The sequence below is a fragment of the Siniperca chuatsi genome, linkage group LG2 (assembly GCF_020085105.1).
Source record: "Siniperca chuatsi isolate FFG_IHB_CAS linkage group LG2, ASM2008510v1, whole genome shotgun sequence".
Taxonomy (NCBI): domain Eukaryota; kingdom Metazoa; phylum Chordata; class Actinopteri; order Centrarchiformes; family Sinipercidae; genus Siniperca; species Siniperca chuatsi.
The window spans coordinates 21266144-21283446 of NC_058043.1; the positions used below are offsets into that span (position 1 = coordinate 21266144).

General features: G+C 39.9%; 1 protein-coding gene across 1 annotated transcript; it reads right to left on the reverse strand.

Annotated features, from left to right (window-relative positions):
- Positions 1-523: 523 nt before the first annotated feature.
- Positions 524-17295, reverse strand: LOC122867968 (sortilin-like). The gene is made up of 20 exons (XM_044179461.1): positions 16975-17295; positions 11044-11106; positions 10867-10940; positions 10657-10759; positions 10260-10421; positions 9976-10049; positions 8564-8613; positions 8359-8486; positions 7310-7454; positions 6719-6874; positions 5727-5839; positions 5390-5492; positions 5135-5303; positions 4836-5020; positions 4562-4751; positions 4101-4217; positions 3551-3659; positions 3315-3427; positions 3083-3209; positions 524-2987 (listed from the first exon to the last, which is right to left on the reverse strand). Exons 1-20 carry the CDS (start codon positions 17272-17274, stop codon positions 2973-2975), a joined length of 2496 nt encoding a protein of 831 aa, XP_044035396.1. The 5' UTR covers positions 17275-17295; the 3' UTR covers positions 524-2972.
- Positions 17296-17303: the final 8 nt, after the last annotated feature.

The following is a 17303-nucleotide window of genomic DNA, read 5'->3' on the forward strand; positions in this document are numbered from 1 at the left end:
ATAAAGCATTAGTAAATGATTTACTAACTATTAATTAAGCAAGTAGTTACAACATATAAACCCTTTATAAAGGGTGCCTTATTGTAAGTGGTACCAACATTTTGTTTTCCTTAAATATTTGCTAATATTATTAAGTAAACACTGAGTTAGTAATATAAATCAGTATCTTCAGTAACTAATGTAAATATTATTAATCTGCCTGTTTTTAATTCATAGTGAAGGGTTCATCACTGCTTATTTATTACCTAGATATGGTTTCATCGTCTTGTTGTGACTGCAGGAAGTAGGGCATTGTGTCCTTGCACATTATCGCCCCCCCTTCAAGGTTACACCAGCTGTAGATTGAACAGCAAGGCCAATTAAAATACTTCTCACCTATTAATGCAATAATAATAAAACACATTTTAGTAGGCTGTATTTTGCTGTGTACATACTTTAAAATCTTTTTTTAGCAGGACTTTGAATCAAGTATTATTCCATTTGTAGAAATTGTGCATTAAAAAAAACCCAAACACAACTGAACTGATGTAAAACAGAAAGTGTTATTTTGTTCAATAAATGCAAACATTGTTATAAAACATCTGTGCTACAGAATAGTTTAATTCAGAGATACTCATCTCTGATATCCTAGCAAACAGTCAAGATAACAAGATGGAATGAAGATCACAACCCATGGCCCTAATACAAAATTAGACAAATGCAACTTTTTCACAGATCTGTAGATACAGTGCAAAAATAAATCATTGAATCCAGTAAATAGCTGGGTTTGTTCTTACTGACAGTTGTGTAAATAAAGAAGCATCAAGCATATGAATTTGCTTTCATATCTGACAAAGTCCACCCAACAGTCCTTGAGAATATGCCTCTACATTAGGCCAGCTTATTACAATAGCTTATTCGCTGGGATATTATTGACTCTGCTGGAGAAAACAAGCATTGGCCAGAAGCCCTGCACGTGTCAAAAGTTACAGTTCTTGTATCTATTGCAGATAATAGAAATGGTAGCCAGCCAGGATCTCATCTAAACAATTTTCTACTGGGAAAAAGATGTAAGTCAATTAATTTAATAAAGTTTACGCTCTTTACAGCCACCAGACAAAATGAATCTGATAAATTAGTTCTGTTATTGTGGATATTTCGCAACATCTGTGAGATTATTAAATTGGGATGCACCAATATATCAGAAGTATATATATCAATACTGGCTAAGAGTAGCTTTACAAAAGCAGGATCGGTATAATTCTGGAAATGTTTGTAATTCTTTAGCTGACTGTGGACCAGCTATTTTGTGACTTTTCTGTCATATTAGTAACAGAAACAAGACAGCATGGTTTCTAAAAAAAAAAAAAAAAAAAACTTGATTATCTTGATGATTATGCCTGCACATGCACTGAGATCATTAGACAAGTGCATATTGTAAATGGCAAATATGATGATGAATTTATCAGCAACATATTGGTGCATCCTGTTAAGCAAAAATATCAGAAAGTTCAAGTAAAGGGTTTGGAGTCGCATTACCTACATACTCTGGGCTGAGGTTAGGTTTCACCTCTACAACCTCACCACTAAAATTAGACAACTAAACAATAAAAGTGCTTTGGCAATAATTCAAGTCTTTTATGTTCACCACACATACAGGGGAGTAGAAGATATTGGTTGTATGAAGCTGCACTGTACAAAAAATTAGTTAACATCTTATATCTTGACAACAATGGCAGGCCCTTTTAACGTTAATTCCAAAAGTTTCACTAGGCACTAAAAATTAGAGACCAGCAGTTATTTCTTGGTGATTTCTTTTATTGTTATTCTTGTTAGTCAACATCATTTATCTGGTAGCTATTAATAGTTACAAATTTGTCTCAAATAAGCACTAGTAGTCAGTCACTAATTTGTTTTTTACTAATAACTTTTTTATTTTCAATAACAACTATCTAAAAGTATTATTTTTGTTATTTTAGTTACTCTCTTCTAGTCACATCTTAATCTAACTCGTCTATCAATTTAAACTATTTACTAATAGTTAAAATGGTAAAAACAAAAATGTTTCTGACTGATAATATTGGGCTATTAAAATATTTGTAATTATTATATATATATATATTATTATCATATATTACCTAACAAAGAACAGTTTCTATTAAATAGATATTGCTGTTATATATAAAAGCCACTACAGTGTACTGAAAGGTTCATCACCTGATGGGATTCTATTAAAATTCTGTACCTGTAAAAACCAGACTGTGTATGGTAAAAACAGAAACACCACTAGTCATAAATAGTGGCCAGTAACATTAAAGGAGGCATTACTGCTCTCAGTAGTTGCTATTAAAATGAAAAGTGCTAATTTCGGTGACTGGTGAAGCTGACAAAATGAATGTTAAAATGGCCGCCATTCACAACAGGACTGTATCTTGCAAGTTTTAAATTTACAGAGTACAAAAACTACTTAATTGACAGCAGACATAATCTCTGACCTAAAATGCTATTTTTTTTTTCTGTGTTCTGTTGTTTGGCTGTTCCCTAACTCTTTATAACATTTTCTATAAGCCTGTATATGCAAGTCGTAGCCTCTGTGCGGTGCTTCTGCAGTGCATCATGATATGAGAGACCATCTTTTCTCAGGTCAGCAGGAAAGGAAACATACAGGGCACATATTCAGCCTCAATGGTCTTTACAGAACTCTTTGTGACAGATACAACAAAAGCTCTCCGTGGACCCCCAGAGGCTTTCTTCTGTTCTGCACTGGGTTTGTCCCCCTCCCCAAAACCACCGGTTCACGTTTTTTGTGGGAGCCTCAACTGGTACAAGGAAGCAATGTGAGTTGTTGCTGAGTCCTCCAGCCACCAGGGGATAGGGAGAAGTGAGAAGAAGATGTTAATCAGCATGTGGGAGCAACAGGAGTGCCCAGGCATCGTGAAAGACTGCGTTAAATTTAGTCTTGAAGAGCCTTTGAGTGGGGAGAAACGTCCACCTTATTCTAAGAGGTCCTGAGGGGAGACAAAAACAACGCAACGCAAATGTGTTAATAGATAATCACTAAATAATCAATAATCACTAAATATAGGGACACAGTATCAGATACCTGATCTGAGTCTTCGTTGTACTGTGCTTTTCCTGTCTCCATGTAGTGAGTGTCAACATCATCGACTCCTTCTATTTTATCAGCCTCAACATGTTCCCTCATAACAGAGTATCGCTGCACAAGGAACCTGATGAGGACGTAAGTGCATATTAGAAACAAAGAGCGTTGAAATGCAGAATATACAGTGTTTATTTGTGTTTGTGTGTGGAAAGATGAAACGTAGTTAACTGACCGTCCTCCACAGACATATTTCTTAACCAGCCAAACGCCTGCAACAGCACTCGTCAGAAGGATCACTATGACAACCATCACTATGACAGCAGTGTTTGGTGAACTGTTTTCAGTCTGTTAGAGTTGCAGAAACAGAAAGGGATGAAAGTGTGAAGAAATGACATGCCGAAAACAACCTTAGATAATGTTCTACTGCGGAGCTAGCCCACTCAGTCTCTTTCTCAGAATGAAACTGACCAGAGAATTGGGATAAAGGGCGTTGCTGGTGCACTTCCGCCTCAGGTCTGTCTCCTTCCTGTCTGGCTGGAAACCTCCCTCACACTGGTCTCCTGGAATCTTCCGGTAACTTAAATGTTGAAGAAAGAACACAGGGCAGGACAAGACAGCGGGTAAACAAAAGACAAGATTCATAACACTAATGGAGAGAGATGTAGAGGCACAACTGCTGCAGAAATGGAAACATTAGCCAGTTTTATGAATTCGGCTATAACACTCAAGTTATCAGATGTGCTTTGACTGTTGATCTTTATCTTCTGCACTATTAGTGACTAACCTCAGACAGCCTTTAATTATGTTGTGTTATGCGCCTTGTATTTCTTTAGTTATTCTTGAACTGCATCCTCACAGAACAATGGCTTTGTGAAGGAGTCCTTGTAACTCACATCATCATAATTATGTATACAATTTTTATATTTTGTATACGTTTGACTTTCTTGTCTCCTAAACTACAGCCGAGGAGACAGAGAGAAGGAGAGAAAAGATCCAAGATAAAACCAGGCATCCTCACCCGCTGGTCTGTAGCTGTTCAGTGGTCCCATTTAAACAGAACTCCAGAGGACGGCCCTTCATCTCCTCCTGCTCCACACACTCTGAGCTGTTCTCTGGCCGGTGATATCCAAAGTCACTGTGAGACAAAGCAGAAGCTCACATGACATTCTTACACATTTTCTGAGTCAAACTGTAAATCTGTTCTCATGTTAAAAAAAAAAAAGCCTTTAGTTTAAACCTCAGCTAAAGAAATAGTATTGCTCTGTGGGTTTGGACAACTCTACAGCGATAAAATTTTGATAAAATTCCTTTGAAACCCATTAGATAAACTAAAAAAATATGTTCAACTGAATCTGCTTTTCTTAGTCACTGAAAAGCTAAAAGTCTTTGCAACACATATGAAATTAAGTAATCTCATGGTTACACTAAATGCAGGATGAAAATAGACTTGATCTATTTTGGTATTTCACAAAAACATACCAGTGATAATCATCCACTGTACATGGACAGGGAGACAGCTTCTTAGTGACAGCGTAGTCCCTCCCGTTCCAGCAAACGGAATCTTTCCTCAGGCGTAAGAAGGTCTCCTTATAGCCCAGCACACAGCCATCATGAGATCCACTGGGGTCTGCAGAGTGAGCCAGCCACTGCACATAGTCCCCTTCAGTACCTGCACAAACATGTATACACACGTACTAAGTACTTCCTGTTACACCAACCAGTCACCATCACCCATATTCTCTCGCATACTCACAGTCTCTGGTGAGGAGCTTCCTGAAGTCTATGGTGATCACCACCCATTTACTGAAGTCGTTCCTGTAGCCCCACAGGCTGACGTTCATGGAGCGAGAGCCGGGCTCACTGTCCATACCACTGAAGTGAAGCGGGTCACTGGTGAAGTTATACGTATGCCAGCACTGCCCCTCATCTGTTGAAAATCTGAGGGTGTGGGGGGCAAAAATGATGTTATACTGACAAATGATAAAAAATAAAAATAAATTACAAATCAATACTACAATAAACAAATCCTCTAGTATACTCGGTTATATTCACTTGATCTGGTGGACAGGTGAGTTGGTGTACTCCACAGCCACAAGCAGCCCTCCAGAGTCCAGTATAGCATAATGATGGGGGCCCCTGAGAGCCAACAGCCACGAGTAGCCCCCGTCATCAGACACATACACGTCAGGGGAGAGAGCTGACTCTGCGTCTCCAACGCTGCCTGGAGAAATAGAGGGCAATGAGACATTTAACCACGCAGTGAAATGATTCTGGGTAAAGAGATCTTTGTGGGTTGTTTTTTTTTACCATGGGCCAGAATGAGGCCCACTGCAGTGGGCTGTGAGAGAGGCAGCATGGGGACGTTCATCTTCATGGTGGTGCTGTAGGAGCCGTGGATGTGAAGTCTGCACTGTAAAGACACAATTAGGATCATGTTGGCACTAAGTCACATGCTCACTGCAGACACTCAAACTGTCCAATGATGATTTTAAAATTCCATAGAAAAAAACAAAAAAACAAAACAGATTTAATTAAATCACTAAAACAGCCTCGTCGCATACATAAACATAACATAAACATAACAATAAAAATGTGCATATTTAAGTATACTGTATATAAATCTATGTGTTTATGTGTGTCTCACTCGGTTAGGCCTGTTAGTAGAGGTTTCAGTGTCACAGTGGCTGTTCTGTGGTCTGCGCAGCGTCTGCCATTTTGCTCCTTGGTCAAAGGTGATCACTGTCTCCACTGCACCATCTGCAAAGAGAACACAATAAAAAGTTAATGACATTCACTTCAGTTATCAGGATCCCAGTAGATATTTTGCATGTTTAGCCCATAGACTGCAGACAATAAAATACAAACTTTACACTTCTTCTAACAATTTTCCTAAACATTTCATAAGTTTCAAGACTGATGTCCTGCTTTCTAGGAAACAACTGGTTCGAATCACGTCACTATGGTAAGAAAATCAACCAAATAATTCAATCTAAAATTTGCTTGAGATAGGTTATCAATCACAGTGAACATTTAGTCTGCTTTATTTTTGTTAAAGTTCGAGGGATTAGCAGGGGCCGTTTAAGAAAGCTTTTCTTAATAATGCATGCAAAGATATTCTGGATGTAGACTGCCAAAGAAAAAAATTGCATTCACAAGCTACGCTGTCAAAAAGATAGCCATAATGGAAAGTACAGTGTGAATTTAGTAGTTCATTGAATTGAAAAGTCTGCAGTTTGCAGCAGCTGACTCATGCTTGGATGCTGTTGTTTGCCCACATGTACTGTCCATTAATGCACCAAGAAGGAAAAGTTTTCCAGCCAACTCCCTCCTTGTTACTATGCAACAACAATGTAACTTTGGCAAAAACATACATGTGATGAGATGTTCATGTGTAAGTAAAGAGTCAAGTCCCTGAAAGTTATTTTTCATTTGAATACATTTTTCACTGACTGAAAATCAAGAAATGTAGAAATCAATCCATAAATGTGTGGTGTTTTTCTGAAAATGAGTAGGCAGCACTGCAAAGCATAGGCAATGTTCTGCTGTTTTGCCCCACATACAGTATATACAACCATTTTTAAGTCACATTTAGTGTGACTTAAGAATAAGTACATATTACGCAGTGTGCTGACCCACCCTCTGTGAGTACGCTGGTCATGTAGACGCCCCTCAGTGAAGTAATGGCGGTGAAGTCAGTGTCACTTCCTGTGGTCGTGTAAAGATGGCGCTCCAGAGATTTGGAGAACACGGTTCCTCTGTCATCTGATATGTAGATGGTTCCAACACCGGAGTCTGGCCAACACAGTACACACACACACACACACACACATTTGTTTCCCTATCCCTGTGGGAGACAGTCATTGATATTATGCTTTCCCTAGCCCATTACCCTAACCTTAACCTTATTGTAACCTGCACCCTAAAACCAAGTTTTAACCCTCAAAAAGCAGTCTCTACCCATGGGGAGAGCCAGGGCTTGTGTGTGTTTGCGTGTGCTTCCCTTGTTTGCTATGGTTTCAGAGCCGGCCCATAACATATGATACATTTACTGATTCCCAGAGAGAAACTTTCTGCAGCTTCAGGATCTAAGCAGGCTGCTTGCTTGAAGGTTATTTTTTTATTATCAACATTATCGTTAATCGTTAGCATCATCTGTAGTTACCAACGCTGTCAACATCATCATCATCAACATCAATTATCACTATCAGCATCCTCACTGATTCTAACCTCCAGGGTCGTCCACGTGCATGAATATCATGTCCTGACTGGCTGTCAGGATGGAGTAGAACTGCTCGTGGTTAACTGTAGGAAGCTGAGCCATGTTCCACACCTCACCTCCGTCCACTGACACATGGATCATACGCTCTGTACCCTAACGCACACAGACAAACATAATAATTAGAAGAAAATGTTGTGATAACTGCTCCCTTACAGCTTTATAATTTATACAGAAATTTGGAAGTATGGATCTGCTATACATTAATTATTTTATTCACTATATTTTGGGGTAAAGACTGAAGAACACAAAAAAATGCATACAAGTGGTCATTATTAAAGTCAGAGATGCGATTCATTAACTTGGATAATATATCCAAGAGGTGCAGATATGCCATGTTAAAAGGGTCGGTACACCCAAATCACAGAAGGATAAACAAAATTCCTTTCCCCTGCATGTTAAGTCTGGCAGACTTGTCAACAAACATGGCTCATTCCAGGTCAAGGAAAGCAATGCCATGGAAAAGGGTCATTCTTTTTCTAATCACTTTTAAACTTGCTAGCTTCAGCTACTAAAGAGAGCTTTAGCCTTGCGTCTTAAGCCAGCAGGAAGAATTAGGTGACTTTTCAACTTGCTGGGCTGCTTTTTTTCTTCAGAATGTGGTCACGCGGTACGGATTGCATTCATACCTGGCTGAGATCTGATAACAATATGAGCCAGACCACCAGCCAGATGTGGTCTGGCTGATCCGATCACATTCTGATCACAGTGCATACTACTTGCATTAACGTGTTTTTTTCCTTATACAGAGTAGATATCCAGATACAAATCGCATGTTAACGCCAGGTGTAAATGGGGTCAAAAACTATTTGAAAGGCTACATACCACTTTGAGCAAGTGAGAAAATGTGTTTTTTGTAATTTGAGTGAACTGACCCTTTGATTCTTTACCTCATAAAATGCACAAAAAAAACACACACAAGTGCATAGTATAGATACTGTAGCAAACAGATGCACAGACACACATACACACATACACACACACACACACACACACATACTGTGCCAGTCATGATGGAAGCAAAAACAAAGCGCCCTCCCAGTACAAAGGAGTAAACTCTTGTTGCGATGGTCTGGAAACTTCGACCATAGTCTGCAGTCTTCATTAACTCCAACATTCCTTTATCATCTAACAGAAAGAAAGTGGAGTTACTAGATGTATTGCTGAATTTGATATATATGGGTGACTATATTGTCTTCACTTACTGCATGATCCGTTGTAGTTTGTTGTAAAGTAGATGCTGTTTTTTGGGCCCCTGTATGTGAGAAAATGAAACAGTGAAGGAAGGAATCTGGATAAAGGAAAGATCTAATTGTGCTCACATTTTTTAACATCTGAAAGTTGTCTGAGTTCAAATGTAAATCCACTTTTGGAATTTGTAGAGATCACAGATTATGGTTGTGGTTTCTTCTAAGTGCTGTGTGAGTGAGGCGCACATCGACCCCCTGGCTGCGCTCCAAGCCTCTGGCTTTGTTCACTGCCAGAGGGGACGAAGGTTTTCACACTGCAAAGATTCGGCTGGTTCAAGGACTGTGGGCTGAATAAGAATGCCGTTGCTGACTCATGATTCACTCTGACAGCAGCCTCAGCTCCCTCGCTCTGCAGTCAATTTAGGTTGGGGGCTAAATGACAGCTGTGGTCACGCGGAGCTATCACAGTGTTCCCACAATGCAGCACTAACAACCGCAAGCTGACACCACAACCTCATGTGAACTCAATGCCCAAATGAAACCAGAGTCAGGAGAGCGATCCAAGCTGTGGTGAAAAAAACAGCTGGAATAACAACAATGAACAAAGAACACACACACACACACACTCCTGTTATAGCAAAAACATGGATGCACAAGTAGGCTGTGTGGACACAAACATGCACAAAGCTGTTTCAGACCCTGTCAGTGATGGACAGTTCACAGTGTTTTATGTCCCGCTTTGACTATTTTTGTTTTTCACTCTTAAACCAATCACACACAGATGACATATAAAAGGTAACTGAAGGTTCATACTCTGTTAGAGAATAAGTTAAATGTTTATGAAAAGTAGTAAAACATCTCTTAAGGGACTGTATGAAAATGATTAGGGGGGGAGGTAGGGTCAGAGAAGGGGAGTCAGATTTTTTTTGGAAGAAAGGGAGCGGGTCTTTAAATTTTTCCATGTCCCATATATATATTTCATTTCATCCTCTTCTAGTGAGATTTACTGTTTACTGATTTATTGATGTGTGTGCACCATGGATCATAAAGACGCATTTTGTCATATGCAGAGTACAACAATCATGTCTCACTATAAGGGATGTATTTTCTAGTAGCTAATAGGACCAACAGTTGCCTTCACTTTATACATTATAACAGAACTACAGTTAAGTTAAATGCACTATAAAGAGTTAACCTATAAAATCATACATGTTCAATAAATGTTTATTTAGCAGCTCATCGTTCAAAAACAGAGAGCAGGAATGCTGGGTAAATGATAATCAATCATTTCTTACAGTCCCTAATGATTGTCTTGGTTCTTCATTATGCCATCCGTTACATATCTAGTACCAACAAGAACCCACATGTCTTGTGTGTATTTATAATTTATTACAAAACTGACAGATGATGTAGAGGACGATTCTCACCATCTGACCAAACAAACACTGTCATGGATCTTCCTCCAGGTGGCACCAAAGTCCTCAGACAGCCACAGGTCCATCTGATGGAAAAGGCTTTGTGAGTAAAAAAGTGCTCATTGACATTTGAGTATTCAGTTATGCCTAATCGAGAATTTAGGAGCTTGAAATGAAGCTTGAAGTCCATCTAATTAAGAGAGGTTGGTAGGTCCAGTTTAGTTTAGTTTATTAAAACTCTGAACTGCTGATAAAGATTTGAAGTTTGGTTTGGTCTAAAGCATGAATGCTGCTACCGTGATACTGAGCGTCAGAAGTGTGTTGCCGTCTCCAGGGTTGTACAGCATTTGAATGACGGGCTCAAACGGCAGGTCAGTTGGAACAAAGGTCATGCCAAAGTCCATTGAGCGAAACAGTCTAAACCCCCCGATTTCTGACACATCACCAGTGAGCATCACCTGAAACCAAACACAGAGAGGAGCTGTAAGGGAAGATCCATCATATTCTACAACGGTAGAGTGAAGCTTTAGGATTTGCTGTGTCATTATAAGGCAAAGGTATGTACTTTTATACAGACCAACCACAAAACACACAAATCCCTATGTAAGGTATAAGCAGAGTCTGTATGTGAAAGGTCTTCATCTTGAGCAAAAACTAAGAATAATAGGCTATTGCTTTTCCCAAACGGCTCACCTTGCCAGAGTGGTCAGGACTGATGGCGATGCCAAACTCACTCTGGATGAAGGTGTGGTTGATCAGGTGAGTCACATCTTTGAATGTCTTCCCATAGTCTTCACTGACACAGTGACAAAGTTGCAGTTAGACCTTCAGACCACAGCTATGACAAATAATTTACTGCTCCATTTCTGTTTAGTGTGCCATCAACCACCAGACATTCCTCACCTCCTGTAGAGGTTAGACTGGCCGAAACGCATCATGAACAACGGCACCTGAAATGTCGTCAAGACCAGCAGCACCTGGGAGAAGAGAGCAGGAATTACACAACAAACTGTACAACATCTTGGACTCTCTTGGTCTTTTTTTACAGTCATATATTTTCACTCATGTAAACAAACTCACCCCTGATCCGTCTCCCACCCAGGCCAGTGACAGTGAACCCATGGTCCTCACTTTGAAGGTGAACTGAAATGGAAGGAAAAAAAGCAAAGAAAAGTGGAAGTTTTTAGAGAACAATCAATGAGTCATTCTAGCAAAACGTTTCTTGACTACCATCATGTAGGATTATTTGAAATGTTTCTGAGTTTGATGTGATATTGCTTTCTTAATACTGTGTCAGGACATCGACTGAAGAACACACGCACACATCCAAGAGACCAGAGTTAAGTCTGAAACATCCAAAACACAAGAGAGTTTGTGTGTGTGTTTCCATCACTCGCTGAACAATATCCACGGCAGCCCAGAGGACAGAATGAATTGTCCTTACTGTCCAAAGTAACTCGGCCATTTGGATGCACTCTGCGTGTGTGACCTACATTCCTGCCTAAATGACAAAGCTGGGGCCAGAGAACAAGACAATCACTGATGTCCCGAGCACAGCAAGAACACACATATACACACACACGTACAGTAAATGTAGACAGTATTCTATTCTGATACTAAACAAAATACAAAAAAGGTTTATCTTACTTTTCACACATTTATTAATACATTTCTCAGGCTATGGAACAAGTGCACCAACTGAAAACAGCATTCCAGTCTATTCATCCAGAGTGACGTTCAAGTGTTTGGTCATTTGAGTAACGTATTTAGCCACAGCTCACATTGTTTGGAGTATGAGGAAGGTTTCTCCCCTCCTCTGTTTTGCTGGCAGGGCAGAGATGTTTACAAGGTGAGCCCAGCCTCGGAGAGTCTGCATACAGCTCTATAAAGCCACAGGAGACAGCCAGGTCCGCCTGTTGGAAACTCCTCGTAAATAGTGGCCAGTGGAAACTGGCCTGTCCTGGCTGTCCAAGTGTGTGAACACAACTTTCCATCTCTCCTCTACATTAATCATTTCATCACACCCTCTCTGCATCCATCTTTTCTTTCATCTCTTGATCACTTGATTGCTTAACAACTTTGCCTCCCTTCCTTTGTAGTCATCTGGTCAATCTTTTGATCAGTTCAAAAATGTAAAGCATGACGTGTCCTGTCCTCCCAACAGTCTCATACCATTAAACCACAGCGTTTTGGCTTTAAATCTGTCCAAGGAACATTGTTACATGTCAGTTTTCTCTCTCTCCCCATTTCTCCTGCTCTTCTCCCTTTTCATCAATGTAATGGTAGGCATAATAAAGAAATAATGGCATAATTATGGCTTGTGGATATGTGTTAAATGTCAGCGTTAAGGTCGCACTTGAGGTTTAAGCAGGACTTTGAAGCAGGAGTTTCACTTATAATACCAATTGACGTTAGTCACCGGAACTGTCAGTGGTGTCATCGTGGTGTAGTGGTAACTAAAGAAGTGGGTAAACTATGAATATTTATCTGCCCTCCCATCTAAACATGCATACAGGTGCGCAAACCATTCACAAAACTGGTGAGGTGTCATAGTGCTAAGTTACCATTATTATCATACTCAAAACATGAGCTGTCCAACAATGAAAACACCAGCTTTATGTAATTAAACAAAGCCATTTCTAACCCTGATTATCTGTGCTTTAGTGTGACTCATAATATGTATCTTTAAGGTTATAACTGCTGTTTTAGAATGTGTTTATTATGGCAATGAATTATGTTGCTGTTTTGTTGGTAATAAGTCTACTGGAAGTTAGGATTTCTACTAAACCAACTGATGATCCAATTTTCTAAAACTCAAACACTGATTTAAAAAAAATCAGTTGGGCTATACCATATTGTATAAACCCTAAGCTACAACAGAGGAAACCCATTTAATCTGGACGCAATCAGAATGCAAATAGACAGGTGTACAAGCCAGTTGCTTGTTCATCTGTGTTAAATTTAACCAGCGGGGTGTTTTCCACATCTGTTCCCCTGAAACCCTGACTGAACAAATGCTGACTTGACTGGCTACAGTTCACTGGTACTGAAACCCAAACAATCAATAATTGCATTATAAAGCATGTCAGCTGAAGCAAAGGCAGAGGAAGCTATGTCTGAGTGAAAACTGTTTTACCTAACTGGAGAATTGTACCACAGGATCCTGTGGCAGGGAGAGGAAAAGGGAGTCAATGTAAAGCTACAGATTACGCTGTCCTGCTCTTTGATGGGGAAAACAGAAGGGCAGAAGGGGACAGTGAAGAGACGAAAAGACATTTATTAGTCAGCAAAAATAAATAAATCGAGATAATTGTTTGACCCGGTTGGGCGTGGCCCCACAAACATGACCTCATGCTATATCACGTGTAGAATTTAAAGGCTCACATCTGCTCTGAAAAGGCTCCTTTAAACTCCATCTGCACCTCAACTCTGGTATTCAAGGTGTATCAGCACATTCAACAAAAGTGAACAACAATGTTGCACAAGTGAGTATTGCACACGCTGCTGTACATGAACAAACATACACATATATCCATGCAGACTCAGTAATACACTCTGTGGGTGGGTGGGAGCACAGTGAAGTCCTCTCTCAGAGGTCAGACGGCAACACAATGAGCTCCTTATTCCCTCTTCTCTGGGTTTTAACCTTTCTGCCTCAGCCGTGTTTACACACATAAAACTTCAGAAGAGGAGGTCAAACACTCTTGGCTCTGATCTAACACATGAAGCAGTGCAGACCAATCCTCTGATGCTGGGCAGCAGCTAGTTTTGCAAGCAGAGACATAAGCTGGGTTGTATTAATGTCCATTCGATTACTTTTGATCAAGAAAACCAGAACCATTCCTTAACATTTCATCTAGCGCCATCATCAGGTCAAAACCTTTAGTCCAACTGTGTGCAATGTACCTGCAAAACAAACAATATTCCCATAAGCCTCAGTTGTTCTATGTGTTTGGTGCAAATTAGCAAATGTTAGCATGCTAACATGCTAAACTAAGATGGGGATCATTATACCTGCGAAACATCAGCATGCCAGCATTGTCTCTGTGACCATGTTAGCATGCTAATGTTACCATTTAGCACAAAGCACAGCTGTGCCTAAGCACAGCCTCACAGAGCAGCTAGTATATCTGTGGACTCTAATTCTTGTTCACTATTTTCTGATATTTTATAAACTAAACAATGAATTAATTAATCAAATCATTAAATAATTGTCTGTTCATTAGTTTCAGCCCTAACTCAAGCTACAGTGATATAGAATAGAGAAAAGCAGAAAATCCTCACATTTGAGAAGCTGGAATCAGCAAAGTTTTAGCATTTTTGCTGGATAGACGATATAGACATTTGAATTAACGACAATTGTTGTTGATTCATTTCCTGTGCGCTAATCGACTGTTGCAATGAAATGCAAACACAGATTAAACACATACTTGATCATTTCTCCACCTTCTATGACTGAAGAAGAGAAATTTCAAGCACAAGTTTACCTCCGAGTCCACAAGAGCCTCTTTATTTTCACTAGTTTGTTGATCTCATTGGATGTCTCTCCCTGAACTTTCCAAAACTCTCTCTCTCTGTCTCCCTTCTTCCCCTCCCTCTCTCTCTCACCATGTGGAACATCAACTCTGCTGCTTTTCTTGGTGCTCCAACAGCTGGCTGCGACCCAGTTACGCTTCACCCTGAAAACAGAACATATTTTTTCTCTACGTTTTTTTGGCCAGAGGGGTTAGAGGACGGGATGGAGAGCGAAAGAAAAAAAAACAGAAACAGCGAGCTAGTTTGCAAACCAGACAGAGTCAGCTAAATGAACCTTATACAAACATACAAAAAGAGAAAATGAGGCAAAGCTTGGGCTGGCTGACAAAATACATCCTGTGTAGTCTATTGATTAAGAGTTTATACTATTGATCTAAATGCTCACACTACCTTGTCTGATCTAGCCCTGCAGCTCTGATAACAGAAAACTCAGACCTAAGTCCACACTGGCGCTGAGATCAAGTCCAGCAGAAACAACGTGGGGAATGTTTGTGAGGGAGAAAGGCCCAAAAGAGACGGGAGGAGTCTGCTTTCTATGAGCACGCCGAATCGTTTTCATGCTCAAAAGCTAGTCCAGGTGTCTGAGCCACAGAAATGATGTAACGTCCACTTCTTCCATCACTCTCACACACACACACACACACACACACACACACACACACACACACACACACAAACACACACACAAACACATACACACACAGGAAGACTGTCCTGTGGAGCTCTGTAGCTTTGGACCAAGTTGTTATTCTTGAACATTCCTCTGGACATCTGGGTTGTTCTTGTTGTGCTTCCTATCACAGCATGTTCAGTACTAAAATAACAGAAGGTGCCCTTTGGTCTACTATAATGTAGGATCAGGGTTAAGATGAGAAAGATTTAATTTGATCTGGATCACAGCTACAAAATGCAAGAGAAACACCAAGAGTTGTTCCTCTGTGAAAGCTGTTTTAGCCCTGTATGGAAAACGACATCAACATACAGGCATCACCTGACTCTTCCTCCTGTTACCGGACTGTAACTAAATGTTTATGAATCTCTGTTGTTACGTTCTCTATTCACCCTGCACCATTAGTCCATCAGAGTATGATAACTCAGAGTCAGCAGACCTAAAGGATTTGACCCGGACTGACGACCTACATTAATTCATATCAGTTAAAAAGGGGTGTAACGATAGAGCTGAAACAATATGTTGATTGTCAGAAAATAAATATTTATTTTGACTAGATTATTTAAGCAATTTTTCAAGCAAAATATTCATATTTGCCACTTTTTGTACCATTGTAAATTGGATTAGAGCTGCAACAATTAGTCGATTAATTGACTAGTCGATTGAATTGTCAACAATTTTGATAATCGATTCATCGTTTCAGTCAAAGCCAAATATTCTCTGGTTTCAGCTTCTCATATGTGAGGATTTCTTGCTTTTCTTTGTCATATGTGACAGTAAATTGAATATCTTTAGGTTTTGCACTACTCAGGTTTTGTACAGACAAAACAAGCAACTTGAAGATATCACCATGGGCTTGGAGAAATTGCAAATGGCATTTTTTTTTCATGATTCGGTAACATGTTATAGACTAAACAAATCATCCAGAAAATAATTGGCAGATTAATCGATAACGAAAAGAATCGTTAGTTGCAGCCCTAAATTGCATATCTTTCCTCTGAGGAAACTATTTGCTAACATTTTAAAGACCAAACAATTAATTGAGAAAAAAAGGCCCCAATAATCGATAATTAATCATTATTTTAAACCTTTATGACAAAGTTCAGGAGCGTACATAAAGAGAATTTTATATGGGCTGCAACAAATTATTATTTTCATTATCAGTTATTCTGCAGATTATTTATTTAATCAATTAATCGTTTGGTCTATGAACCGTCAGAAAACTGTGGAAAACGCCTATCGCAATCTCCTAGGGCTCAAGGTGAAGTCTAGCTTTTAGTCCAGAACCCAAATACAGTCATTTTACTACAATTTAAGACAAGGAAAAGCAGAAAGTCCTCACATTTGAGAAGCTTGAACCATTACATGCTTGACATTTTTGCTTGAAATTTGACTTTTACGATGAATGATTATCAAAATGGTTGCCGACTAATTTTCTGTTTATCGATCAATCGAATAATCGTTTCACCCCTTATTTATAAAGATGGCTTAACTGCGGGATTCACCTCTCTCCTCATTCAAATTACAGAGAGCTGTCAAATCATCACTACAGAAGCCTTCATATGGTTGCATTGGAAAAGCGCGCGTTACATGATCTAAAAGGCTGATCTGCGACTGTGTCGACGTTGTTGACAGTGTGGACTTCATGAGCAGCTCCATGTGCTGAGTGACCACACAGACTGAAGTAGCCTCTGAGTGAGTTAACTCCAACTGCGGCTAACACTCAGGACCGCAAAGACTCCTTCACTTCGTCAGAGCTTAATGTTTTAATGGCGGGTTAAAAGAAACCTGAATAAGTCACTTACAGAATGGGTGTTGTTATGCAGGGTTGACTCTACTCCAGGCAGACCTGTACATGTCTGTTCATTCAGTCCTGCGCTGCGTTTCCAGAGCTCCCACTTCTCTAAGCTGTGTCGCTCCCCATCACTGCCAAACTCCCTCTGCTGCCTCAAGTCTGACAAGTTCTCTCCCTCGTGGAAACCTGTGCACAGCGCAGACGAAAACAACCCGAGCGCCAAAATGCAAGATACGTACATCATGTTTACAAGACTGTCCAACTTTGGACTCTGTGAGAAAGTCTTCTGTCCCAACACTTGGCTACACATGCCCCCCCCCCCCCATCACCAAATGCATC